Source organism: Macaca mulatta, chromosome 3, assembly GCF_049350105.2.
Source record: "Macaca mulatta isolate MMU2019108-1 chromosome 3, T2T-MMU8v2.0, whole genome shotgun sequence".
NCBI classification, from domain to species: Eukaryota; Metazoa; Chordata; class Mammalia; order Primates; family Cercopithecidae; genus Macaca; species Macaca mulatta.
In genome coordinates, this window is record NC_133408.1 from 5,347,638 (window position 1) to 5,374,312 (window position 26,675).

The 26,675-nt window shown below is 51.0% G+C and overlaps 1 protein-coding gene across 8 annotated transcripts in view; it reads right to left on the reverse strand.

Annotated features, from left to right (window-relative positions):
• The window catches only part of UMODL1 (uromodulin like 1), a 135,489-nt gene continuing 108,814 nt past the window's right edge, over nucleotides 1-26,675 (reverse strand). For 5 of the 8 annotated variants that reach the window (XM_077995719.1, XM_077995722.1, XM_077995720.1 and 2 more), the window contains 9 exons: nucleotides 23,323-23,536; nucleotides 21,437-21,574; nucleotides 19,469-19,788; nucleotides 16,043-16,188; nucleotides 15,288-15,524; nucleotides 14,819-14,978; nucleotides 12,847-12,931; nucleotides 5,457-5,659; nucleotides 1-860 (listed from right to left, as the gene is read on the reverse strand). In XM_077995719.1, coding sequence (XP_077851845.1) covers nucleotides 5,478-5,659; nucleotides 12,847-12,931; nucleotides 14,819-14,978; nucleotides 15,288-15,524; nucleotides 16,043-16,188; nucleotides 19,469-19,788; nucleotides 21,437-21,574; nucleotides 23,323-23,536 — 1,482 coding nt within the window. In that variant the 3' untranslated portion in view covers nucleotides 1-860; nucleotides 5,457-5,477. Of the gene's footprint in view, nucleotides 861-5,456; nucleotides 5,660-12,846; nucleotides 12,932-14,818; nucleotides 14,979-15,287; nucleotides 15,525-16,042; nucleotides 16,189-19,468; nucleotides 19,789-20,156; nucleotides 20,358-21,436; nucleotides 21,575-23,322; nucleotides 23,537-26,675 lie in introns of all 8 variants that reach the window. The other 3 variants (XM_077995718.1, XM_077995717.1, XM_077995715.1) reach the window with 1 other exon arrangement.

Sequence of the window (26,675 nt, forward strand, 5' to 3'; positions counted from 1 at the left end):
TACCTAATACAACTCCAATTTATTTCAAATATAGTACAGAGCATTCTCTCTTACGATGATATAATGGAGAAAAGTCTAGACTAAAATACTGAGATTTTAGAACCATTTTCTTGCTAATTCATTCTGTGACCTCAATTAAGTAACTCATCAGCTCCTCTGGTTTCTCATTGTGTAACGGGTAAATCACACCTCCCACTGTGGTCGGACTATATGAAAAAACGGCTGTGAAAATGCTTAGAAAAATGTGAAGAGTGATGTGCGCATATGTTATTTCTACTTATTAAAAAGGTTGTCACATTAATAGAGTGCCTTTTGAGCCACTGTTGTGTAAATAAAAGCAATACCTTGGTACGCAGGAGAAAAGTCAAAGATCCTAAACATCCACTAAAAATAACATTGGCAGTTTATTTCTAAGACTGACCTATTTTTAAAGGAGCGTCAGGAGCACTGTCGGGTCTCTCTGAGAATGTGAAATATTCTATATTTGCCAAAGGGGTGATGGACGCCAAGCGAGAGCAAGCCCGGGAGGGTTCGGTGGGCTGGTGTGGAGGGTCACAGGTCCGGGGGTCCAGGCTGTGGGGGTTGCATGGGTGGTGGTGGAGCCCCTTCATCTGCCTGTGGGCTGTGGCTCCTCTAAGACCTACAGGATGGCCTGCCTCTTGGGGGCAGGTGGTGGCTGCTGTCATCCCCTCTGGGTTCACCCAGGCGCTGGCAGAGCACATCCATCAGAGCAGATCCCCGTTAAGTCTTGAAGAGTTAAGAACCGAGGGATGGGTGGAGGTGCAGAGAGACACTGGGGATGCCGGGGGAGCCCGCCAGGGAAGCTCCAAGGTTCTAGAGGCAGGCTGACTCACCGCAACCTGTGTGGAGAAAGAGGTCCCCTGGGTCAGCTTGCATGCAGGAAAGGTAAAGTTATTACCAAAAACCCCAGGAGGATGGGTAGTGGAGGAACCACCAACCTGAGGACGTGGCATCTGTGTTTACTGGAGAGGGACAGATCAAGCCCCAAATGAAAAGGCAGCCACTCCCAGGGTGCCCAGTGGAACGGCGGCCGTGGGGCTGTGCCTGTTCTCGGGTGAGTGACGCTCCCACCATGCCGACTGGTGGGGGTGGCTGGTGCAGATACCCGAACCAGACGAGCACACCTGGGGCCCCTGCACCTTTGCACCATCCGTGGAGAACCCACCAGGACACTGGGAACATCTCTGAGTGGGGCTGCCCAAGGGTCAGCCTGGTGGGGGTGGGCGGTTTGGCTGATGGTTTTCAAAGGGCAGATGTCTGCAGGAACTTTAGAACTAGTGAGACAGTTCTCAATGCAAAAGACAGGAGCTCCAGGAGAACAAAGAAAGACGAGAGGCCAATTTTCCCTTGAATGTTTTAATTTCGAGGAGGGGGACATTCAGCATGACCTTGGCACCAACCCACCAGATTTCCTTAGAAAGCTAGCAGGACAAGTGTTGGCCTCGTCGCTGGGATTCACATCTTAAATATTAAGTAAAAGGCACTGACATTTCCTCATAACTCTATCTAGAGAGGTGACTGGCCTCTAGCACTGGCCTCATCTATGCTATAAGGGTTCTGAGACCCCAGAATAATGCGCATGTTAGTTACCGGGAGTCCTGGCAGGAGAGAGGAGTAAGACAAAGCGAACACAAGCGTCTGCCTCGCATGGGCAGAATCACATCCACAAGCGGGTGGCGTTTTCTCTGAGGGAGTTGCCCAACAAGGGCAGCATGGAGGTTGCCTTTTGGAAATGTGTGCTGTAGTCTGGGTTTTGCTGTGTGACCTGGGAGGATTTGCTTGCGTTCTCTGGGCCCCATTTCCTCATTTTAAGATTGGAGCCAGTGTCTACTACACTTTGCTGTGTTGTTTCAAAAATCTGTTATCTCAAGAAAATAAGCACAGGGAAAACGGGCTTGCCTGGGGAAACTGTCAGCCCGACAGAAAGGGAGCAGGCTGGTACTGACAGTGTCCCCTGCCCAGATGGGAGGCAATGGCATTGATGAGGAGGGGGTCTTCATGGCCCAAACCCCATGGGCCCCAAACCAAAGGCCAAAAGCTACCATGCTGAGGAAGCTTACGTATTTTTCACCATTAGAGTGTAAAGTTGAACTGAAACTTCACTGCTGTTCCCTGCCCCTTTGGGATCCTCAGAGGTGGCTGAGGACCCAGACCACAGCTGAGCAGCAGTGCCTGGCTCCCTAGGAGGCTCAGGGGTCCTGGGAAGGTTCCTTCCCTGAAACCACAACAGTTTCTGCCTCTAACTGGGACACCTGGTGCCTCTACTGCAAGAATTAAGAATTATGGATTCCCTTGCACAGCTGCTAAAATACAAATTCTCCAGGTCACTGATAAAGCGGAAAGGCAAGGGGCATTGTTCTAAGGGTCCTTCAGTCATGTGAACACTAGCCTAAGAGAGGCTCTAAGCTTGGCAGCTCAGAGAGCTGACCCTGGAGCCAAACGGAAATCCCATGCAGCCCAGCTCCACCACCTCCTGGCTACATGACCTGGGACATCTATCCCTTCCTGCCCTGGATTTCTAACTATAACACAGGATGCTAATAACAGCACAACCTCACAGGGATGTTGGGAGACAACAGACATTGTCAGTATCAGACTGCACCTTCTTCATTGGGCAGGCAGCTTCTCCAGCCAAGCCCATCTTCCTGTGCTCAGGTCCTTATTTTCTTTCTTTCTTTCTTTCTTTCTTTCTTTCTTTCTTTCTTTCTTTCTTTCTTTCTTTCTTTCTTTCTTTCTTTCTTTCTTTCTCTCTCTCTCTCTCTCTTTCTCTCTCTCTCTCTCTCTCTCTTTTTTTCTTTCTTTCTTTCTTTTTTTGAGACGGAGTCTCACTGTGTCACCTGGGCTGGAGTGCAGTGGCACAATCTCGGCTCACTGCAAGCTCCACCTCCTGGGTTCACGTCATTCTCCTGCCTCAGCCTCCTGAGTGGCTGGGACTACAGGCACCTGCCACCATGCCTGGCTAATTTTTTGTATTTTTAGTAGAGATCGGGTTTCACCGTGTTAGCCAGGATGGTCTCCATCTCCTGACCTCATGATCCGTCTGCCTCAGCCTCCCAAAGTGCTGGGATTACAGGCGTGAGCCACTGTACCCAGCCCCTTAACAGATTTTTGAAACAACACAGCAAAGTGTAGTAGACACTGGCTCCAATCTTAAAATGAGGAAATGGGGCCCAGAGAACTCAAGCAAATCCTCCCAGGTCACACAGCAAAACCCAGACTACAGCACACATTTCCAAAAGGCAACCTCCATGCTGCCCTTGCTGGGCAACTTCCTCAGAGAAAACGCCACCCGCTTGTGGATGTGATTCTGCCCATGCAAGGCGGACGCTTGTGTTAGCTTTGTCTTACTCCTCTCTCCTGCCAGGACTCCCGGTAACTAACATGCGCATTATTCTGGGGTCTCAGAACCCTTATAGCATAGATGAGGCCAGTGCTAGAGGCCAGTCACCTCTCTAGATAGAGTTATGAGGAAATGTCAGTGCCTTTTACTTAATATTTAAGATGTGAATCCCAGTAACAAGGCCAACACTTGTCCTGCTAGCTTTCTAAGGAAATCTGGTGGGTTGGTGCCAAGGTCATGCTGAATGTCTCCCTCCTCGAAATTAAAACATTCAAGGGAAAATTGGCCTCTCGTCTTTCCTTGTTCTCCTGTTGGCTTAGATGGTGGGCAGTTGATATGGTGTGGATCTGTGTCCCCACCCAAATAAGGAATCATGTTGAATGTGATCCCCTTGTTGAAGGTGGGGCCTGGTAGGAGGTAGTTGGATCATAGGATGGATCCTTCATAAATGGTTTAGCACCATCTCCTTGGTGCTGTCTCATGATAGAGTTTTCATAAGATCTGGTTGATTAAACGTCTGTAGCACCTGCCCTGACCCCTTCCTCCTGCTCTAGCTATGGGAGAGGTGCCTGCTTCCCCTTGGCCTTCCGCCATGACTGTAAGTTTCCTGAGGCCTCCCAGGAAGCCGATGCCGCCGTGCTTGCCGTACAGCATCTGTAGTCAGCAGTCTCACACGCTGCCAGATAAGCCTCGTGAGTGCTTCTCTTCTTCTTTTATTATTATTTATTTATTTTTGAGGCAGGGTGTCCCTCTGGAGTGCAGTGGGGCAGTCTCAGCTCACTGCAACCTCCACCTCTTGAGCTCAAGCGATCCTCCTAGCTCAGCCTCTGAGTAGCTGGGACCGCAGGCATGTGCCACCACACCCAGCTTATTTTTGCATTTTTTGTAGAGATGGAGTCTTTCTGTCTTACCCAGGCTGGTCTCAAACTCCTAGGCTTAAGCAATCTTCCTGCCTTGGCCTTCCAAAGTGCTAGGATTATAGCCATGTTCTTTTTTTAGAAAAATTTCAAAATTTGGCCTTGCACGGTGGCTCACGCCTGTAATCCCAGCACTTTGGGAGGCTGAGGCGGGTGGATAGCCTGAGGTCGGGAATTCAAGACCAGCCTGACCAACATGCAGAAACTCTGTCTCTACTAAAAATACACAATTAGCAGGGCATGGTGGTGCATGCCTATAATTCCAGCTACTCGGGAGGCTGAGGCAGGAGAATCGCTTTAACCCGGGAGGCAGAGGTTGCGGTGAGCTGAGATCACGCCATTGCACTCCAATCTGGGCAACAAGAGCAAAACTCCATCTCAAAAATTAAAAAAATCTGAAAATCTTTACAGAAGTCACAGTCTTGGCATTTCCCACTGAAGGTTTATACCAATGATACTGCCCTCCATAATGCTCGTCATTCATTTGTGGTGAACTATGTGCAAGCCCAGGAGAAACAAAAGTCCACAGGGGCAGATCAGAGAAGCATCTTCAGCCTCAAAAGGACATACGTAAGTTGGGGATGTGGGCCTGAGTAGCAGTAGCGAGGTGTGGGGGATCCACTGTGGCATCCACACCACACGTGACAATCCCTGCGAGTGCCAGATTTCAGGGACACTCGGCTGAGGACGATCATTGGGATCCATCAGTGATCGAGGGCGTTGGACCCCGTAGCGGGGCCTCTTGGGCATCTTCCCATTTGAATGTCACACCCTCTATACGGCCGGGACTGTTACCATGATTTCTTTTACAAATGATGAAACCGAGGCACCGAGAGGCTCAGGACCTTGCTTAGGCGGCCCAGAGAGTGGGTGGCAGAGACGGGATTTGTGGTAGGCCCCTGGGTCCTGCGGTCACTCACATAGCACTGCCGCTGGTATCACGGAGCCAGTCCAGTGGGTGTGTGAAGCGACTGAACCTTCACCAGTCTGCCTGTAGTTTCCCCTCTGTGCCTGCTCATGGTTGCTTTCTCAGAAGGGAGGCTGCACGCCCCATAAAGGCCCACAAAACACAGACACATACACAAATCTATCCTTGGCCGAATCCCGCTCTGCCGTCCCCATCACCGTGGGTGGCCAAGGCAGGACACGCATATCAGATGCCCCCACTCTGCACCCACCTTCCTGTCAGCCTGTGCCTCCTATTCGTAGAACCCCTGGTAGTTGAAGTTGTCGGACTGGATTTTAAAGTTGTATCTCCCATTCATTCTCCGGTAGTGCACAATCAGAAGGGTGGCTGCCCCCGCCACCAGCGTAAAGATGGCCACCACAAGGAGGACCACATAACTGGCATCCAGGCCTGCTTCTGCACGTGGAGGCTCACCTGGGGGAGGAGGCAGGCACAGGTGAGAGATCTGCCCAAACAGGAGCAAGGCGATGGAGCAAGCCCTCTACCCGGATCTGGGGCTGATGGAGCTGAAGCATGGGGAGTGCAAGGCCCACGTGTGCACCCGTGTGCCTGTGGGTTACCAAAGGCGAGGCAGGTGTCCAAGCCCAGGACAGCATTGCAGCAAGGACAGCGCAGCCTGGGGAGGCCTGGGCCACGAGGGTGGGATGTAATCCCAGCTACTTGGGAGGCTGAGGCTGAAGAATAGCTTGAACCCGGGAGGTGGAGGTTGTAGTGAGCCGAGATCACGCCACTGCACTCCAGTCTGGCGACAGAGCAAAACTCCATCTAAAAAAAAAAGAAAGAAAAGAAAGAAAGAGAGAGAGAGAGGAAGGAAGGAAGGAAGGAAGGAAGGAAGGAAGGAAGGAAGGAAGGAAAGAAGGAAGGGAAAGAAAGAAAGAGAAAGAGAGAAAGAAAGAAAGAGAAAGAAAGAAAGAGAGAGAGAGGGGAAGGAAGGAAGGAAGGGAAAGAAAGAGAAAGAAAAAAAGAAAGAAAGAGAAAGAAAGAGAGAGAGAAAGAAAGAAAGAAAGAAAGAAAGAAAGAAAGAAAGAAAGAAAGAAAGAAAGAAAGAAAGAAAGAATGTGGACCCTAAAAGACATGAAGACAGGGATTCAAATAGCTACTTGCACACCCATGCTCACAGCACCAGCCCCAGGGTGGCAACAACCCAGGTGTCCGCCAGCTGGTGCCTGAATCAACACACTGTGGCCCACCGTGCAATGGAACGTGACACAGCCGTGAAAGGAATAAAGCACTGACCTGCGGCAACACAAATTAACCTTGAAGACGTCACGCTGCGTGAAAGAAGTCAGGCCCCAGAGGCACCTATAACATGATCCTGTTCATAGGAACTACCCAGAACCAGACAGAAAGCAGATGAGGGACTTTCGGGGACGGGCAGAAGGCGGATGGGGAGGGACTCGTGAGTATGAAGTTGCGTTTAGGGCGAGGAAAATGTTTAGAAACTACAAGGAGTTGGTGGCGATACAACTCTGTCAATGCACTAAACATCACTGAGCGGTTTACTTCAACACAGTTAGCTTGAGGTTATATGAATGTCATCTCAGTTTCATTTTTTAAAAACTGTGCTACCTGAGAAAGATGCCAGCTGCCTGCTGGCTCTCTGGCCGGCCCCCATCAGCCCAGGGGCAGACGTGACCCTCTGCCCACCGTGCGTGGGTGTAACTTGTTGTCAAGGGCATCTATAGCCAGGTCACAGCTACATCCTGCACCATGCAGTGCCCTCCGTCTCGGGGTGTTCATCCCCACGTATCAGGAAGGTCTGCTTTGGAAAGAGCCTTTCTATGCAACCAGGAGCATTTGAGATCCCATTTGCATTCCCTGTATTGATTTCCGGGCAGTCTGCCCAGACTGGACACTGCTGTATAGCATGGGGGTGTCACCATCAGCAAAGCTGTCCAACAGTGGCACTGGGGGATCCCTGGGGTGCTGAACATAAGCCAGCTAGAACCACACCACTCCTCTTCCGGAGAGAGGAACAGGGAACACCTCCCCCGCTCCAGCCAAAGTGACTCCAACCTCCCCAAGCAACTGAGGCCCCCAGATCCTGGCCCGCCACTTCTCCAGACAACTCCTAAATCATCATGGCCACTAAATCCAGCCCCCAGGGGCTCTATAGTGGACCTTCCTCCTGTGCCTCCAGAGACAGGCCACCTTGCCAGTACAAGGAGTGGGGGGTGCCGCCCTGAGGATGCTGTAGAGAAAGACCAAGGAGACCCGCTTCTCCTGGCCACTTGCAGCCCGGAATGGCCCCAGACTGTCAGCCCCGGGAAAGACCCAGCCGTGTTCATTCTCCGCCTCTCCAGCTAGGTTTCTGTGACCCGCCGCTGCGTGCTCCGAACTGAACCACTAGCTAAGGGCTGGCCACAGGAGGTCCGCAGGCCAGTGCTGCCCACTGACTGACACCGAAGTCCAGGAATGGTTACTCCCCATGGCTGGATTAGCTAGAAGTGGAGAGCAAGCCCTGAGAACTGTGGATGGTAATTTCCCACAGTCATTGGCAAGGCATCCGGCCAAACAGGGCATCTTGCTGTTCAGGGAGGCTCCAGGCATGTGGCGTGAGTTGCGTATGCATCATAACCGCTGGACCACACACCAGTCCATGATGCAGGGAGATGTAAATGATGGCGGAGACTCAGCAATGGCTGCTTTTGTAAAGGGGGATATAGCCCAGTGAGGGAAAGGGAAGATGGCATGTGGGGCTTAAAACCTAGATGATGGTTTGATGGGTGCAGCAAACCACCGTGGCACATGTACACCTATGTAATGACCTGCACGTTCTGCACATGTATCCCAGAACTGAAAGGAAAATAAAAAATTGCCAGGCACGGTGGCTCACACCTATAATCCCAGAACTTTGGGAGGCTGAGGCGGACGGATCACAAAGTCAGGAGATCGAGACCATCCGGGCCAACATGGTAAAACCCCCATCTCTACTAAAAAAATACAAACAAACAAAAGAATTAGTCAGGTGTGGTGGCGCATGCCTGTAGTCCCAGCTACTCAGGAGGCTGAGGCAGGAGAATTGCTTGAACCCGGGAGGCAGAGGCTGCAGTGAGCCGAGATCACACCACTGCACTCCAGCCTGGGCAACAGAGCGAGACTCTGTCTCAGAAATAAATAATTAATTTTAAAAATTAAAAAAGAACCTGGGTGCAGAGGAAACAGGGCCCTTCCAGGACCACCGCCTGGGGTCCTCAGTCTCCTCACTACTGAGTGGCCTCAGTAATTGCCCCAGGCCCTTCCTGCTGGGACACAGAGCACTCCCTGGACACTATCCTCGAGCTTTCTTGGCCATTTAGCACAGGGACATGCTCATGAATATGAAATAACTAGGCCAGCTAGGAAAGGCCATGGAAGGTTTCCAAACACTGAATATGCAAAAATTATGATGCTGATATACTATTTGTTGGTAGCAGACATTCCGGGAAGATGCCCAAAGGGATTCTTTCTTAAATTGTCAATACACAGGGTTGAATTGTGAACCCCTCACCCCCTGCAAAAACAGATATGTTGACACTTTGGGAGGCCAAGGCAGGTGGATCATGAGGTCAAGAGATTGAGACCATCCTGGCCAACGTGATGAAACCCCATCTCTACTGAAAATACAAAAATTAGCTTGGCGTGGTGGCCCACACCTGTAGCCCCAGCTAGTCTGGAGGCTGAGGCAGGAGAATTGCTTGAACCCGGGAGGCAGAGGTTGCAGTGAGCCAAGATCACGCCACTGCACTCCAGCCTGATGACAGAGCGAGACTCTGTCTCAAGGGAAAAAAAAAAGAGACAAAACAAAAAACATATATGTTGAAATCCTAACCCCTAGTACTGTGGGGCATGGCCTTATTTGGAAATGGAATTGTTGCAGATTCAAGTAGTTAAGATAAAGCCACACTCAGGTAGAAAGGCCCCTAGTCCAACATGACTGGCGTCTTTATAAAAAGAAGGCCATGTGCACACTGGGGCACAGACTGGAGGGAGGTAGCTGCAAGCCAAGGTCCACCAAAGATTGGGCGCATCCAGCAGAAATGAGGTAGGGGCAAGGGAGGACTCAGCCTTACAATGTTCTGAGGGACTGGGGCTTTGCCAGCACCTTGATTTTGGATGTCTGGCCTCCAGAACTGGGAGAGAACAGATTTCTGTTGTTTAAGCCACACAGGCTGCGGGACTTTGTTACGGTGGTGCCAGGACATCGTGAGTGTGATGTGAGGGCTGGGGTGGAGGGAAACCTCAAAATGAAGCCAGCCCAGTCCCCAGGGGACAGGGAGAGGACAGCAGGTTATGAATAGCCTGGATCTGCACTCGCAGGCCCAGCTCATGCGGGCACCAGCTGTGGGAGCTTAGGCACATTCCCTAAAATCTCTGAGTTCTTCTCATTTCTTCCCTGAAGTGGAGCTGATGGTGATGGCAGGGACAAAGCATGGGAGCTCAGAGGCCGTGGATAGTGGTGAGGTCCTGAGGAACCTGTCTGCCAGCCTCCTCTCACCTCTGCAGTCTCCAACAGCGTTTCTGTTAATATACACTATTAAAATGCAGTGAAGTCCCCACCAACTGGGAGATTCCATGTGTCTAAATGATTCTGCTGTGTATTTGTATGATAATCATAGATCAAGCAAAAGCTACTAACACAATGAGAAAGAATGTTGAACAACATGAATATCTACAGTCCTTGTTCTTGAGTCTGAGTAATTACACCCCTATTACATTCGGTACCTCCTGCCTTGGTTATGCCAGTGTAGTGCTCTACTGGTTACAAGTGAAAAGTAGCACTTAATCAATAACTTCTATGGGCCAGGCTCTTTATGAAGTAGGAATTATTATTCTTCCCTTTTCACAGATGAGGAAAATAAGGCACAATTCACATGCAGCATGCACAAAGCCACAAAATTGTTAAGTGTCAGAGCCAAGTTGTGAATCCAGGGAGTCTAGTTTCAACCTCACAAATCTTAGCCTCACAAAGGATTCTTAGTTACCGTCAGACACTCACAACAACCTTATGAGGTAGGCAGGGCATGTTGCAAAGAAAAATCAGAGTGTCTGAAACATAGTAGATGAATGAATTCATGAATAAGTAGGTGGATGGATGAGTGAGTGGATGGATTAATGGACAGATAGATGGATGATGGAGGATGCATGGATAAATGGATGGATGGATGAATGAAGGGATGATAGAAGGATAGATGATAGATGGATGAATGGATGATGATAGATAGATGGATGACAGATGGATAGATGGATGATAGTTGAATGAATGGATGGATGGATGATAGATGGATGGATGGACGGATGATGGATGGATGATAGATGGGTGGATTAATGAATGAGTGGATGGATGGATGATCAATGGATAGATCAATTGATGGATGGATGATAGATGAGTGGATGGATGGATGATAGATGAATAAATGGGTGGATGAATGGATGACCAATGGATAGATGGATGGATGGATTATAGATGAGTGGATGGATGAATGGATGGATGGATGGATGATAGATGAATGCATGACAGATGAAGGATGGTAGATGGATAGATGAATGAATGGCTACATGCATGGATGGATGGATGGATGGATAAATGATAAATGGAAAGATGAGCAGATAGATGTATGGGTGGATGATGGATGAACCACATAGCTCATAAGTGTCAGAGCCTATAATCAAACTCAGGTGTCCCAACTCCAAGTGTAGTGCTTTTCTTCCCTAGTTATGACATTCCCTATAATATCAATGAATGAAGGAGGAAGTTTAATTTCTATTCATGAAAGAACACATTATCTATTAATGAGAATGTATTTCACACATATGCTATTTCTTATAGTGTTAAAGAAATAGGTCGACCCGTTCTTCCCAGCAATTTAAGAAAATGAAGAGTGAGGAGAAGCAGGTTGTCCTAGCACCTTGACCAACAGTCACCTGATGACCAGCTCAGGGGCCTGGGACACAACTCTGAGATTCTGAGTGTGTAGTCCTGGGGTGTGGCCTGGGACCTGTGTCTACTTTTTCAGTTTCCCAAATGCTTTGGATGAGAACCAGCAGTTCAGTCACCGGCCAAGACTTCCCTCCTCCTGTTCCTCAGCTTCATGGCCAAGACCTGAGCAGCATTCAGATCCCGGTTCACACCCTGCATCCAAACCTCAGAAGTTCTCATACAGGGAGAGAAGGGAGAGGGTCACCACGATTAGGGAAAAAAAACAACAAAAAAGGAAAACCAACTAGGATTAGGCTAAGCAGCAAGAAAGAGAAAAAAAATCAAAATAGCAGTGGCTTAAAGCACATGGAAGTTTCCTTCTTTCTGTCATAAAAATGGGGGCCATGCTGGGCACGGTGGTTCACACCTGTAATCCCAGCACTTTGGGAGGCTGAGGCGGGCAGATCACGAGGTCAGGAGATCGAGACCATCCCAGCTAACACGGTGAAACCCTGTCTCTACTAAAGATACAAAAAATTAGCTGGGCGTGGTGGCGGGTGCCCGTAGTCCCTGCTACTTGGGAGTCTGAGGCAGGAGAATGGCGTGAACCCAGGAGGCAGAGCTTGCAGTGAGCCGAGATTGCGCCACTGCACTCCAGCCTGGGTGACAGAGCGAGACTCCGTCTCAGAAAAAAAAAAAGTGGGGGGTCAGAACCCAGGCCTGCCTTGGCCACTTGCCCACAGTGTCCTGGGGAAGCCGGATCCCTCCACGGACTGGGCCCCATCGCCCTAAAGAAGAAAGAGGCAGAGGACAGGCACAGACGTCTTTTAAGGAGGGTGCACCGCTAAAAGTTGTCACATGACTTTCCCACTTAGATCTCATTGGCCAGAACTTACTTACATGGCCGCACTTAGCTGCCAGGTTGGAATTACAGTTTTTATTCCTGGCAGCCACGTACCAGCAAAAGCTGGGGTCGCTATTCCTGTGAAAGGGGAGGAGAACAGATACTATGGGACAACTAGTGGTGTCTCTCTTAATACCCAAAGCACACAATTTCCCCCAAACCAATGTATTTTTTTCAAAATAAGATGATGGACTATACAGAAAATAAAATGTTTTTCTGGAAAATTGATGTGGAGTTTTGAAAATACATGCAATGTAATTGGCTGATGGAAGTTTTAAACTGAGGATGAACAGACATGCCATTTTTTGCATCTTTTGAATAAAATAGCTTTTTCTTGTGCATGCATTTGTGCGTGCGTGCACACACACACACGTTGACATGGTCTGATTATAGCTTGCGTTCTTATCTCTTAACAACCCACTGGGTGTATCATTTACCCAGTGTCAGAAAACTTCACCAGCTTGATATTATGCAGCTCAAAACATTTCATTATGTAACTTTGTGCCTGGCCTTTTGAAGTCTCAGTGTTTCCATCTGTAGCATGGGTACAGTAATAGGTCGTGCTCCTAGGGTTGCTGAGAGGATCATACTACATTCTGCATGTGAAGAACGTAGCGCCAGGCTGACACATAGCAGCTCTCAGTGAAGAGTAACTATTAGTATTTCTATTATTATAAGCCTCTTAGAAGTCTCTCAAGAGTTCTGCATTTCAAAACAGTTGCTTTTTTGTTTATATGCTGGTGAAAAGGAATTGGTTGCATCTTTTCTTTTGTTGTCTAAACCAAGTCATCAACTCACCTTCAGACCTGACGAGGGGTCCCCAGGACATCTGGTGTGTGGCCGAGGTTTCACTAGTTTGCAGCAACCGAAAGTTATTGCAATTCTGGTTTTTTCCAAGGAGAGAAACATCAAATTAATTGAACACCACTTACAAGAAAGGAGCTACTATCAAGGATGCTGATGTGATTCATGCGATTTTATCCTGCTAGAAGTTGCAAGGCAAGGGGGCTGAGATTAGACAGAGGAGTGGGAGACCCGGTGAGACCAGGGTGGTGGGTCCTGGTGCAACAAGAGGCAGGCCCAGGCGGCAGCGGGGAAGGGGGCGAGGCCTGAAAGGGCAGCAGGGCTGGAAGAGGCCCCTTGAGCTGCTTTTGGTTCCTAGAGCTGCTTCCTTGGGTCCCTTGAGGACTGTGTCTTGGTCACAGCCCTAAGAGTCCCTCCGTGTTCTCCAAAGGCTGCTGCAGCCATTTGCTCCCCTCTACACCTCCGCCTCACAAGAAAGACTGCCCGGCTCAGTGACGTGCTAGGATCTGCTCACTAGATGCCTGAGATGGGCTGCAACATGTCCTCCAAAAAGGTATGGAAGTCCTAAATCCTAACACCTGTGCATGTGACCTTATTTGGAAACAGATAATCAAGCTGAGGTCACTGGGATGGGCCCTAATCCACTATGGCTGGGGTCCCTATGTAAAGGGGAAATTTGGACACAGACATAGATGTGTACTGAGGGAAGGTGATGCAAAGAGACAGGGCAAATGCCCTGGACTACCAGCCAAGGAACGCCTGAGGCCACCAGAAGCTGGGAGAGAGGCCTGGGACAGATCCTTTCTTTAGAGCTCTCAGAGGGAACCAGCCGGCTGACACCTCCATCTTGGACATCCAGAACCAAGGCAACATGTCTCCACTGTTTAAACCGTTCAGTTTGTGGTACGTTCCTACAGCAGCCTGGAAAGCTCATACACTATCCACTCTAAAAGGGCTTGAAAAAAACAGTGTGCCGCTCCTCTTGTAAGGAATCCTCTTGTAAAGAACTTGAGAGCCAGCCACTCCCTGCAGAGACCAAGCCTGGCAGTGGCCGTCTGTGTGTCTGTCATCTCTGAGGCTCCAATGGAACCAGGGGCAGGCTCCTCGTGTGTGGCCCTCAGCCTGCTGTCATTAGGACCTGAGGTTCCTTCTGTCCCATTGCTCAGGAAGATCCACCATTTGAGCAAAAAGGACATGAACAGAATCAGCCTTCCTTGTGTTGCTTCTCTATCCACGTCCCGCAGACGCTCAGAGCTCGGTCACCCAGGAAAACAGCCGCATTCTGCGACGTGTGCTCAGATGAGCGCAGGAACAAGCACTCCCTCCGAGGAGAGAGAAGCATTCGGTCACTGAGCAAAAAGCAGTGTGCACCCTAAGCTGTCCCCTGCCTCGGACGACAGGAGACCAACACGTGGGAACCGCATGTACTTGTCTGTGATATAAAGCACAGCTTTCAGACCTCAGGATTACAAAACCTATTTCAAATTCGAAAGTCTAAGGAAACGGGAATGTAAAATTAGCCCTGCCTAAATGTTGAAGAAAGGAAAGGGGAAAAGAACTTTATTAAATAACAGAGTGGCTGATATTTAGTATGTTCCATCAATGTGGTTAAAAATAATATTTAAAAAACATTTTTACACCTAAAAATCACCTTAGAAGCACTAGGTATCATGGCAAGGCAGTGCCGATGTGACAGCCGGTTGAACATTATGGCCTCTAAAAGGAAATTAGCTCAGCCACTGAGAAATGGGAAATGCCCACCAGTTCACATGAGTCCTCCGTGCAAGGGCTGCCTGCTGTGGAAATACCATTTCAGACGCGGAGTCTGCAGGACAGGCACAGCGACTCCTCCCAGAGGTCGGCCCCGAGCCACCCGAGCCCCAGGCTGCTATTAACAGAGCCCTGCATCATAACGATAAGCAATGTGAATCCAACCAAACATTTAGAAAACCAAAAACACACTTACGATTTTGCACGTGGCCCCGGGGGATTCCATGCAGATGCGGAGTTTGCAGTGCAGATAGACGACGGAGTTGTTGATAAAGGAGAAGATTCTCAGCTTGAACTGAGCCTTGCTGGAGTTGCCATTCTCAATCACGCTGGTGTATGTGTTGGGCACCGGGCAGCTGAGAAGAGAGGAAAAGGGACTCCTTGCTTGTCAGCGAGTCCTGCTGTCCTTGTTCTCAGATAAGGTTGCTCACAACTACATCTGACAATGCTCACAGATCCCACAGGCTCCATGGGAGTCGAGGACCGGCCACCTCATTTATTCCCCAAAACCCAGGTCCATGACAGCACTTGCCTGAAAATCCTGCAGAGTCCAGAGCCAGCCACGCAGCCAGGCCAGGCAACGGCAGTGCCCGCTTGAGCCCTACCCGTTCTTAATGAAGCCGCAAGCATTGCTGGATGGGGGTGCCTGCACTCCTGAGCCCTACCTGTTGTTAATGAAGCTGAAGGTGACCGGGTCCCGGGCGTTGCTGGACGGGGTTGCCCAGCACTCCGTCAGGACCACCTTGAGGTTGCTTTTCTGCCTGTAGAGCCCCACTTCGATCTTGACGTCGTCACTGGCAGACACGCTATAATTCTGAGGTATGGGAGAGTCCCCGATAAACAACTGCATTTCGGTAACAAAATTTCCAGCGCCGTGGAGGTCCTCAATGATGGTGTAAACCCTGCAAGAGGAAGCAGCTTGCAGGAGGTGGCTTTCAGGAGGTGCATTATCGTGGCCCCTCTCGTTCCCACTTCTCCCCCAAAACACAGCTCCAGAGGAGCGTGCAAATGAATGAGAAGATCCCCCACTGCCAATGAGAGCACACGGAGGCCATGTGTTCAAGACTGGCTGGTCCAGGGGTTGCCTCCCTCACTTGTGTTGGTGGAGACTCAGTGGCAGGTGGGGGGGCCACCTAGCATAGGAATAGTGGTGTCTGGTGGAGGCCGTGGGTGGGGGCCTGCCCGTGGCTCACTGGAAGTGGGGCCATCCCATGGGGTTGGCCAGGGACATATTTGGCCTTGTCTGGCTGGCCCTGAGTGGGAAGTGGGAACAAAGGTTGGGGAGCAGCCCAGCCACACCCATTTGTATATTCCATCTCAAAGGAAGGGTCCTTAAGTGGTTGCAACCCTAAAGAACTCTGAAAGCGCAGGTGCTCTAGAGGCACGGGGCTGTGGAACAGCGGGGGCATTTCTCCCTCACCCCCACTCCGGGGTGAAGCCGGAGGACGTCAGCAGATCATTCTGGAAGGCACAGTAGATGGGGCTCAGGATCTTCAGGTGGTGGATGATGCCCTCCGGGGACAGGTCGTTCCTCAGTGTGGTCCTCACCACGGTGTTCGTCACATTCTGAGCACAAAGTGGGGTGTGAGGAGCTCCCAGGCCCTAGCCGGCCCCCCACACCCTGCTGTCAGCCATGGCTCTAGGTGCTGGGGGGACCGAGGATGGGGATTCTTCTCTAGAGCTTCTCCCCAGGAGCATTGAGACCCTGGCGATTCTCCCAACCATAAATCGCCCAAGAGAGCCTAAGGGCTCGGCCTCTGCCCTTTCCCTGTGGACCAGAGGAGGCAGAACCTGAACCTGTGTGGATTCTGTGGCCGTTGCACAAATAAGTCTTTCTGGGAAACTTAGTTTTTGACAAGTGTCAAAAACCATCAAGAGCTCCTGTGGATTCCAGGGCCTGGGTGACTCATCAGAGACAAATTTCCCTTTTCTTTCAACATGCCCCAAACCCTGCTGCATTTAATAATCAAGCCAAGCATGGGTCTAGCTCAGAAAAACACAGAGGGAGCTGCCGGCTGCAGGCTCCGCCCGGGGCTCCAGCCCTGGGAGGCGCTGCCGCCCCCCTGGAGCTGCTGGTGTGTGGGTGGTGCTCTGAGCACCAGGCAGGGTGTCCTGCACCCTCAGCCCCTCCACTCAGCCCCACAGCCCTGCACAGGCTCGAGGATGCCACAGTGGCCCGCTCATGTGCACCGCTCACCCCAGACCTCCCTCACCACGGAAGCTGCCAGAAGCCACAGGAGCCACTGATCACTGCCCATCCCCCTTGCAGACATCCCCCCTGCTGCCATCGCCCGGCCTCCAGGTGGCTGTCTAAGAATCTCTGAGGGAGTAAACTAATTCTGGGCAGTTCTCCTTAAGTCGTGCAGTTTGAGGGGTTGAGGGATGAGGAAGGTTTTGTAGCTGTTGAAACAGTGCAGGTCACTCCTTCAGCCCAGGGAGGGTCCGAAGAGCCCCCGAGGGAGCAGAATGAGCTCAGCAGAGTGAGCTGCGCCTCTCAGGCAAGCTTGTGCTCTGCAATGTCCTCGAACACGTCCATGTGAATCCCTCAGCTTCCTGGCCACCCTCAATCCCTGCTCCAGGCTCCAAGCAGGCTCCACACCATGGAACCACCTTATGTCTCCACCTCCCCACCTCATCCCTCAGCCTCTGGGGCTTTCTGGCCTCTGCTCCCCAGGGCTAGCTCCTTACTCAGCCCCGAGGTCCACGTCCCAGCCTCCCGCTCAGGATGTTCACCTGGTTCCCACCTTGTTGACTCCCAGACATTGACACCCCATGCCGGACTCTGGGTTTCATCTGCCAGCTTTACCCCACCCAGGGCCAGAGGCCACCGTGTCCCCACTAGGGAGTGTGTCCAGAGCCCCAACCAGAAGCAGCGCCCCCTCAAGGTTTCTCAAGAGGCAGAGCCACAGAGATGGGGCTGCTTCTCGGTGCAGGGCGACTTCGAACCTGAACTCCCATGGACCCTGCTGAGCACCCAGGGCTCAGCCGCCGAGTGTGGATGATGATGCCTGACCCATGGGGTCGCTAAGGGACTAAACATCGTCATGCATGTAGAATGTAGAACTCCCAGTCAGGCAGGTCCACGGCAGTTTCAGGGCACCACACCTCCCAATCCCTTTTTTTTTTCAGAATGCAATGCCTTGGACTGTTCAAAGGCCCTGAGGGACAGAAGCCCAGGGCTCAGAGTTCCTGCCAACGACCAGGAACCACCATTCCTGCCTAGCTCCCAATGAGGACAATGTCCCCATTAGGAAAGCCTTCTGGCCCTAGCTCCTGGGCCAGCCAGACACTGCTCCCTGCTCAGCCCCATCCACAGCCTCACCTTTCACACCAGGCCTCATACTCCACCCTGCCCACGAGTCCACCCTTCCATCCCTGCCCATCTGGCCAGAACCACTTGGGCAGACTCTTAACTCTGCCACGGTTTCCAGCCTCCCTCATCTGGCCGTCCCTGGCATGGCCCTTGGATACACTCACGGCTCTCTCACTCACCCTTGGATACACTCACGGCTCTCTCACTCACCCTTGGAACGACGCTGGCCTTCTTTCTAGGTCGAGCCCCTTCCCAGAAGGCCACTTCCCCAACCCAGAGCTGGCATGGGCTCCCTCTGAAGCCGCCGACCCCTCCATGCAGCTTCCCTGATCAACCCTGCACGCCCAGGCCCATGCAGCCCAGGCCCCTGTGCCCAGTACTGGGCTGAGCTGATGGAAGGTGCTGGCTCTCCCCTCCTCTTGTCCCCGCAGCAGGGTCCTGAACATGAAGCCTTTGTGTTCTGTGTGGGGCCAAGTGGGGTTGGGGACGAACGAGGGCATGCGTGGGAGCATTCACCATGACACAGGGGCACCCTGGGAAGAAGTGGGACCTGGAGCCAGGTCGGCCACCTCGTGGGTGCCACACACTAGAGGCTCAGAGTAGACCCAGGACCCACTGGCCCAGAGTCACCTGCAAGGGGAGATGCCGGAGCTCATCTGTGCACACGGAGGTGCAAAGGCCTCAGGCCAAGAAAACCTGCTTTCCCTACCTGGGGCTCCCTCTGTCCTGGGAGCCCTGCAGCCCGTCCAGGACCCTGAAATAGAGTGTTTGCTAGGAACACAGTCCCTCCAACAGGGGAGTTCTGACTAATGCCACCCAATGCCCCCCAAACACACACCCATACATACACACTCACACACATGGACAAACACATCCACACATGCTCAACTCATGCACACATGCACATACACACATTCTCACATTCACACACTCACACATTCATACATGCATGCACACCCACACGCACATAAGCATGCGATACACATGCATGCACACACGCACGTACATACAAGCACAGCCATGCATACATACATACACATTTGCACACACAGATTCACACATGTACACACATTCACACACATACACACATTCACACACATGCACACCCCCACATACACAGACATATTCAGACACATGCACACATGCACAGATGTATACTCGCACACACACACTTTCGCACACACACACTTTCACACACACACTCTCATATCCACACACAACTCCTTGGCTTTCCTGCCTCTTCCTATCCCGCTGCCCCTCCATCCTGTCTGTGCAGGGAGGAGTTTTAAGCCCCGACTCTGGAGCCTGCCCCAGCACTCAGCACCAGAGTCCCTCCTGGGTGGACTCACAGCTCCCTTCCAATTCTGGGGTGCAGGCTGGTCCCTGGTTGAGAACTCAACCCTGTCCTGACCCCCCTTGCTGGGTTCCCCTCGGGGTGTAGAGTCTTGCCTGGCCCTCCCCTGTAGAGGCCCATGCGACCTAGAGCCCCCTGCGCCCTAGCGTGCATCCTGAACCTGGCTCTCCTGGCCTTACGCTCTGCATGATGGTCCCGCACTCGCTCCAGCTGGCCTCCAGGAGCACGTGTGTGCCATTGCTGTGGCTCACGTTGCAGGAGGGGTGGCTCAGGTACAGCGAGGACTCAGGGATGGATTCCTGCTGCAGGAAGCGCTTCTGGATGGCGACAACCACCTTCTCGATCTCACAGAGCACCCTGACTGCTCCCGTCAGGTTCAGCCGCCAGGGCAGGCCTTGTGGGGTGGGGCTGGTGTCTTGAACAAAGCCAGCCTTGGTCCCTGCTGTGGTGAGAGGCCTCTCTGGGCTGGTGGCCCAGGTTTCATTGCCATGAGAGTCACCTGCAAGGCACAAGGAGGAAAAGGCAAAGAGTGGCTCTGTGTTTGGGGTTGGCATGGAGGGGCAGGGGTAAGGAGCAGACTGGAGCTGCCCTGCACTCTGCACCAGCCACACCTGGGAACCGCATGTTCCAGCCACAACTACATGTGTGCACGCACACACACATGCACACACATACATGCACACATGCATACACGCACATGCACACGCGCACATAATGCACACACATACACACTCATGCACGTACACACATATGTGCACACATGCACACGCGCACACATGCACACACATATGTGCACACATGCACACACACACATGCACACACATGCAAGTGTTGCGTATCTCCACCAGCTCAGGGAGCCAGGCTCACCATGGGCCCCCGAGGGCCAAGGACCGAGGGACCTGATGCCGGGGATGTGCCAAGCCAGTGGACACAGGGTGAGTCTCCTGCTCTCAGAGCCCTGAGTCTGTTCTCTAAGATGGGGTAATGATGCCTCCTCTTGAGGTCCTTGTGCCCAAGTTTCCCACTCCAGCTCCCTTCTTGCCCCCAGAGCAGATTCAGTTTCAATGCCTAGGAGAACAAGGGGGCCCGGAAAGGCTTCCGATCCACCCACCCGTTCTCGGGGTGCTCCCTCCCTGGTCTATACGGCAGCAGACCCCAGACACAGCTCCGCACGTGCCCTGCACCCTCCTTCAGCAGTGGCTCCGGCATCTGTGGGCCTGGTTTGTGCCTTCTTTGATCTCAGAGTGGGGCTCACCCAGCCCCAGCACCCTGCAGCTCCACCCAGCTCACTCCTGTCTCCAGGCTGTAGTCCAAACCATTGCTGAGGCCTTCACAGTTGGCTGCTGCCTCACCCGCCTCCCTGGGCAGCCTGCTTCCCGCTCTCTGCCACCCATCTCCTGCAGGTACCTGCTTGTGAGATCATGCCCGTCAGCAGCTCTGTTCTCACCACGGCACCCACCCACCATGCCCTGCCCTCCCCGCTGGGTGCCATCTTAGCTATCCGTTAAGACCAGCTTCGAGACACCACTTCCAGGAAGCCTTCCCCAGCCACACTCACTGGACTGAAGCAACTTAGCCTCCCCTGTGCTTCCTGATTCTATCTCAAGCAGGACACGTTCTACAGACCACTGGATACTGCCCTCACTGGTATAAACGTCCACCTCCCTTTACTTGACGCAGATTCCTGGATAGCAGTGGGCATCTTGGGGTCAGCGCTAAATCCACTAAGACCCCGTTTTTCAGGAAAAGAGCTGAGTGGAAAGAGTGGCCAAGAGGAAACCTTCCCCTTGTGTCGCGTGTCCCACGGCTGCGTGTTTCACAAGACGGTCGCTCAGCATCTGCATGTTCACACCTCATGTATGTGTGTATTTTCTCTTCATGGATATCAGAGCTAGCTCTCGGAGAGATAAGGCACTGCCCAGAAGCCTGGACACGTATGAAAGAATGGGAAGGAACGTGCACACACATGTACACACACATACACATACACCTCACACACACACGTGCACCCACATCACACACAAGAAACTTCCCCAGGACACAGAAATATGACCTCATAGGGACAAGAAGCCCTTTGCACATGAATGTCCTTAAAAAAAACTGATTATGAGATAGTATTCCAGAAAAAGAAACTCTGACATCATTACCTTCACAGGGTCTCCCAGAATATTCCACAGGGAAATTGGGGGCTCCTCTCTCACAGCTACAAGTGAAAGACCCGAGGGTGTTTCGACAGGATGTCCCAGGCACACAGTCGTCCTCCTTCCTCTCACACTCATCGTAATCTGCCAATATTTAGAAGACAAAACAGAAGAACGTCCCCGGGGGCTTGCAGGCTCACAGAAGCCTCAGGGGAGAGTGCATCTCCCAGACAAAGCTGGAAACTCCACCAGAGCAGACTGCAGTGAAGCTGGCCAGTTCTGGAGAGTACAGGAGGCTTCCTGCCGGTGGGGCTGGGAATGGCTAGGGAGGTCTGCAGGGGCTGTTCTGGAAAGAGGATTCTGGCCCAGAGCTGGGAGGGAGATCTGGGCAGAGGAGGGCCAACCCTTCAGTTCCCAGGAGTGACCAGGAGATGCACAGGCCCTCAGACCAGGCCGCAAGCCCAACCCTGGGCAGAAGGCCCTCAGGCCATTTGCCTTTCACCATGATGCTCGGTTGATTATTGACAGCAAAACAGGTTTACTGCAGAACATGGACAAGTACCAGAAAAGCATGACCAGGGGCATGTTGGCATGTGGACATATTTCCTTACGGCCTTTCAAAATACAGGCATGCTCTGAGAGCACAGCTTGCCTCTGCCACCACCTAGTTCCATGCAAATCCACAAACCTCGATTCTCATCATTGCACAACAGCTCAGGGCAGGGACACCTGGTAACTTAGCACCTTCTCTGTAACTGGATGATTGGGACTTCCAACTGTTTTGCTTTTAAAGTAACACTGAAGATGAACATCTTTGTATGTAAACTATGGTCCAAACTGAGATCAAATTTGTTAGGACAAAGTCCTAACAAGGATATTTCAGAATCTGATATTTCAGAATCAAGGTGGATGGCCACTTTGAAAGCGCTTGATTTATGTCACCAAACTGGTTTCCAGGAAGCGTGAGCAAATCCTTCTGCCACCAGCAATCTGTGCGAACACCTGCCTCACTACACTTTCACCAGTATTCATGTCAGCAGTAAAAAGACTTTTTTTTGCAATTTCATGGGCAAAAAGTGCAACGCGTTTTAATGGGGATGTCTTGGGTTACCATATCTTTGTTAGTCATTCATATTTCTTCTTTTATACCTTGTCTGTGTAGATCTTTTGTGCATTTATCCATCAGGTTCTTAATATTTATCATCTATTTGTATGATCTCTCTATATATTTGGGATACTACACTTCATCAAATTATTGAATTTTTTTTGTTTACTTTGCTTTAAAATGGTGCCTTTATTTTGATTTATCTCTGCATGTAGTCAGTATCTCATCCTTTTCCTCTGAAAATCGTATTTTCTTTGAGAAGTCCTTCTTATTCTAAAAATCAAAAAATTAACATTAATCTTCAATTTTTAAAAGGTCTTTGGTTTCTGATACATGTAACTATAAGCCATTCATCATCTATTTTCAAGTATGATAGGAGAAGAGAATCTAAATTTTCTTTTTCTCCCTGCTTTTCTCGTTAATTATTTTTACTGGGATCTCCTTGGGAACTGTGCTTGGGAGAGGGTCTGGTTGTAGAGAGGGATGCATCTGCCCTCAGCCCATGGAAACAAGCAGCAGGGGAGCAGTAGACCCCAAAAGAAAGCAGCACCCCTGGGCATCTGCAGGTTTACCCGAAGATGTTTTCAACACTTCAACTTTTACAAAATTATAATCACAATAAGAGGGACAGAGAGGGTCCTGTCTATTTCACATCTTCATCTAATTCCGGGGGAAGAAGGACTACATGGGCACAACACAACATCTTTCAAAAGCGAAGGGTAGTGGCTGCGCTCTGGCTGCCTCTGGTTCCGGAACATGGGAGAAGCTCAGTCCCATCCTCTCATACCCTGTATGAAGGTGTCGCCTCTGATCACCTCCAGCAGAGGCGCGGTCTGGAAGGCGGTGAGGAATGCAGCTGACACCTCCTGGACATCCACATCTGCGATTATCAGCAAGTGAAACTCCACCACGACGCTGCCACTGGTGACGCCGACGACTTCCATCCTGACCCCGCCGGCGTCCATGTGCTGACGCAGCGTGGCTGGCAGGGAGCCCCGCACCTGTGAGGAAAGAGGTCATGTGAGGAGGTCCCCACGCTGAGAGGAAACAGATGCCCGTCTCAAGGCGGTTCCTCCTGCCAGTCTGCCCAGCAGCAGGGCTGGCCCATAGCACAAAGGTAAAAGCCACGGGTTGGTTCTGGGCCCCTTTCCTGTCTGCCATGTTTTCAAGCCCAGCACAAATGCCTGGGAGTGTCTGTGATATGAGAACAGCCCTTGTTTCCCCCCAAACCAGCAAACAGCTTCAGAAAAATGCCTGTGGGGTAAGTATAGGACTTGGGACACAGGCAGAGACCCTACCTCGTGGGGCTTACAATTTGCTGGGGGCTCACAAGGGCTTCTAGAACCTAATACTCCTGGTTTGCAGCCACCGAGGGCAGGAGGCTGAGTGCGGGGTCGTGGGGAGGGACACCACTCCCACTGCCTTCTCTGGAACAGCCCTTTTGCTGCTGACACTGCAGAACATGTCCCCTTTCATTCTCCCTCCCTGCCTGTCCCCAGACTCTTCCTGTGAGCATTTCCAACATCCCTATTAGGACAGGGGGTTCCTGCCCCCAAATGCCCCACTTTCTACTCTGTCTCTTTGGACAGAGTCACACATCACACACTATATGATTCCACACTAACCCATCTTGGTCAAAACACCTGAGGCAGGAGAATGGCGGAAACCCGGGAGGCGGAGTTTGCAGTGAGCAGAGATCGCTCCACTGCACTCCAGCCTGGGCGACAGAGTGAGACTCCGTCTCAAAACAAAACAAAACAAAACAAAAAACACCCAGACAGGCAAACAATCTTATAATGAGCTTCGATCATCCTCAATGCAAACCTCCTATGGAAAGGGCACCTCCAGGGTTTGTCCTCACAGGGGCGGTGGCTCAGGGCCCAGGTCATGGACTCACTCCCCAGCTTCTGGGCCGCCAAGGTGAACAGATCCATTGTCCCTCTGAGTCTGTGGACCCCAGGGAGAGTGCAGCTGCCCTGGGTTGGCTCAGTAGATGACTGTTGTCGTGACCATCTTCACAATCAGATATTCCCTCTCTCTTTCTCTCAGAGGAATCTGTCATAGTCTTGGATTAATGTGACCTTTAGCTGCATTTCAAACCAACCTCTAAGCAAAGTTCCAGGCCCCTTGCTAGGAAGTGGTGAAGAGCCAGGGACTGAGGCACGCAGCTGACACCTCCTGGACATCCACGTCTGCGGTTATCAGCAGGTGAAACCCCCGAAATTTCTCTTAACATCCTACTTCTGTGATTAAGTTGTGTAATTATTTGCTGTCCTGAAATTCTAGGCAAACAGAAAAACAACATCCCCAAAAATAGGCAAAGGAAGAAATGGTTCAAAGAGGAAAGATTAATCAAGAAACTTGGGAAGGAAATGGAGCTGCCTCGTTTGACCACTAGAGCCAGGTGGAAGGATTTGGTGTTTGTTGTTTAATGTTGTAACTACTATTTAACCTTATCAATGAAATCACATTATTAACCAAACCATATTGTTAATCAAGCCGTCAACAACTCTTGAATGCACAAACCAGGAGCTGGGAATGAGCTAAGCCACCCAGGCCGGTCCCAAAGGCAGCCGAATCTTCTCATCTGTGGGTGAAGCGCTGGGCTTTGCAGCCCTGGTACGATATTAGCATGACAGGCCACTAGGTGGCGATGTCATACCTCTCTGTGCTGAGCCTTAAACTCCCAGATTCAAGACGTCTACAATGTGAGATTCCACGCAAACAAAATCACTAGATTATGACAAGGGCACTCCCTCTACCTCAAAAAATCCACAAGAAGGCACGTCACTAAATGGTAACAGATAATGTCTCAGAGAATGCTGAGGGGATGGCAGGGAGGAATGCAGGAAAGAGCAGGAAAAGAACTTTCTCTGAGGCAGGGGCATCGCAGCACTATTTATAACAGACAGAGGCGGGAGCCGCCCAGTGCCCTCAGTGAATGAATGGATGAGCCTGCATGGGTTATGTCCCAGCCATAACAAGGAATGCAGTGCTGACACATGCTGCCACGTGGACGAAATCCGAAAACCTCATTTTAACTGAAAGAAGCCAGACACAGAAAGTCACATATTGTACGATTGTTTTTCTGTAAAATGTCCACAATGGGCAAATCCATAGAGATAAAAAGCAGATTAGTGATTACCAGGAGCGGGAGGAAGTGGTGAGAGAGAAGAGAATGACTTCCTTTTTTTTTTTTTTTTTTTTTGAGATGGGGTCTTGCTCTGTTGCCTAGGCTGGAGTGCAGTGGCACGATCTTAGCTCACTGCAACCTCTGCCTCCTGGTTTCAAGCGATTCTCCTGCCTCAGCCTCCTGAGGACCTGGGATTACAGGCACCCACCACCACGCCTGGCTAATTTTTGTATTTTTAGTAGAGACAGGGTTTCGCCATGTTGGCCAGGCTGGTCTCAAACTCCTGACCTCAGGTGATCCACCCACCTCAGCCTCCCAAAGTGCTGGGATTACAGGCATGAGCCACCGTGCCTAGCTGGGAGTGGCTTCTAATGAGGTTTCTTTTTGGGTGATGAAAATGTTCTGGAATTAGTGGTGATGGTTGCACAATTTTGCAAAATAGTCTAAACCATTGAATTGTACAGTTTAAAAGTGTAGATTTTATGGTCTATGAAATAAATCTCATTTTTTATAGGTTTTAAAAAAAAACATGGAGGGACTTTCTGCTTCAGAGGTTCCACAACTGAAAAACAGATTTCACTGGACGGAAAAGCATGTGAAATAAGGATGCAGCAGAGGAAGTGCTGTGCCTCCTGTCTGCTGACCGTGTCTTTGCCAGGGCAGATCCAGAGACACTCAGGGAGCCAGGCCAGAGCTTATAGTCCTGGCTTTCTTCAGAAATGAAGAGCTCATAGGACCTACAAGTCAAATTCCTAGTTGGATGAGACTAGAATTTTTTTTTTTATATACAGGGTCTCACTCTCTTGTCCAGGCTGGAGTGCAGTGGGATGATCTCAGCTTGCTGCAACCTCTGCCTCCTGGGTTCAAGAGACTTTCCTGCCTTAGCCTCCTGAGTAGCTGAGATCACAAATATGAGCCACCACGACAGGCTAATTTTTTGTATTTTTTTGGTGGAGATGGGGTTTTGCCATGTTGCCCAGGCTGGTCTCGAACTCCTGAGCTTGGGC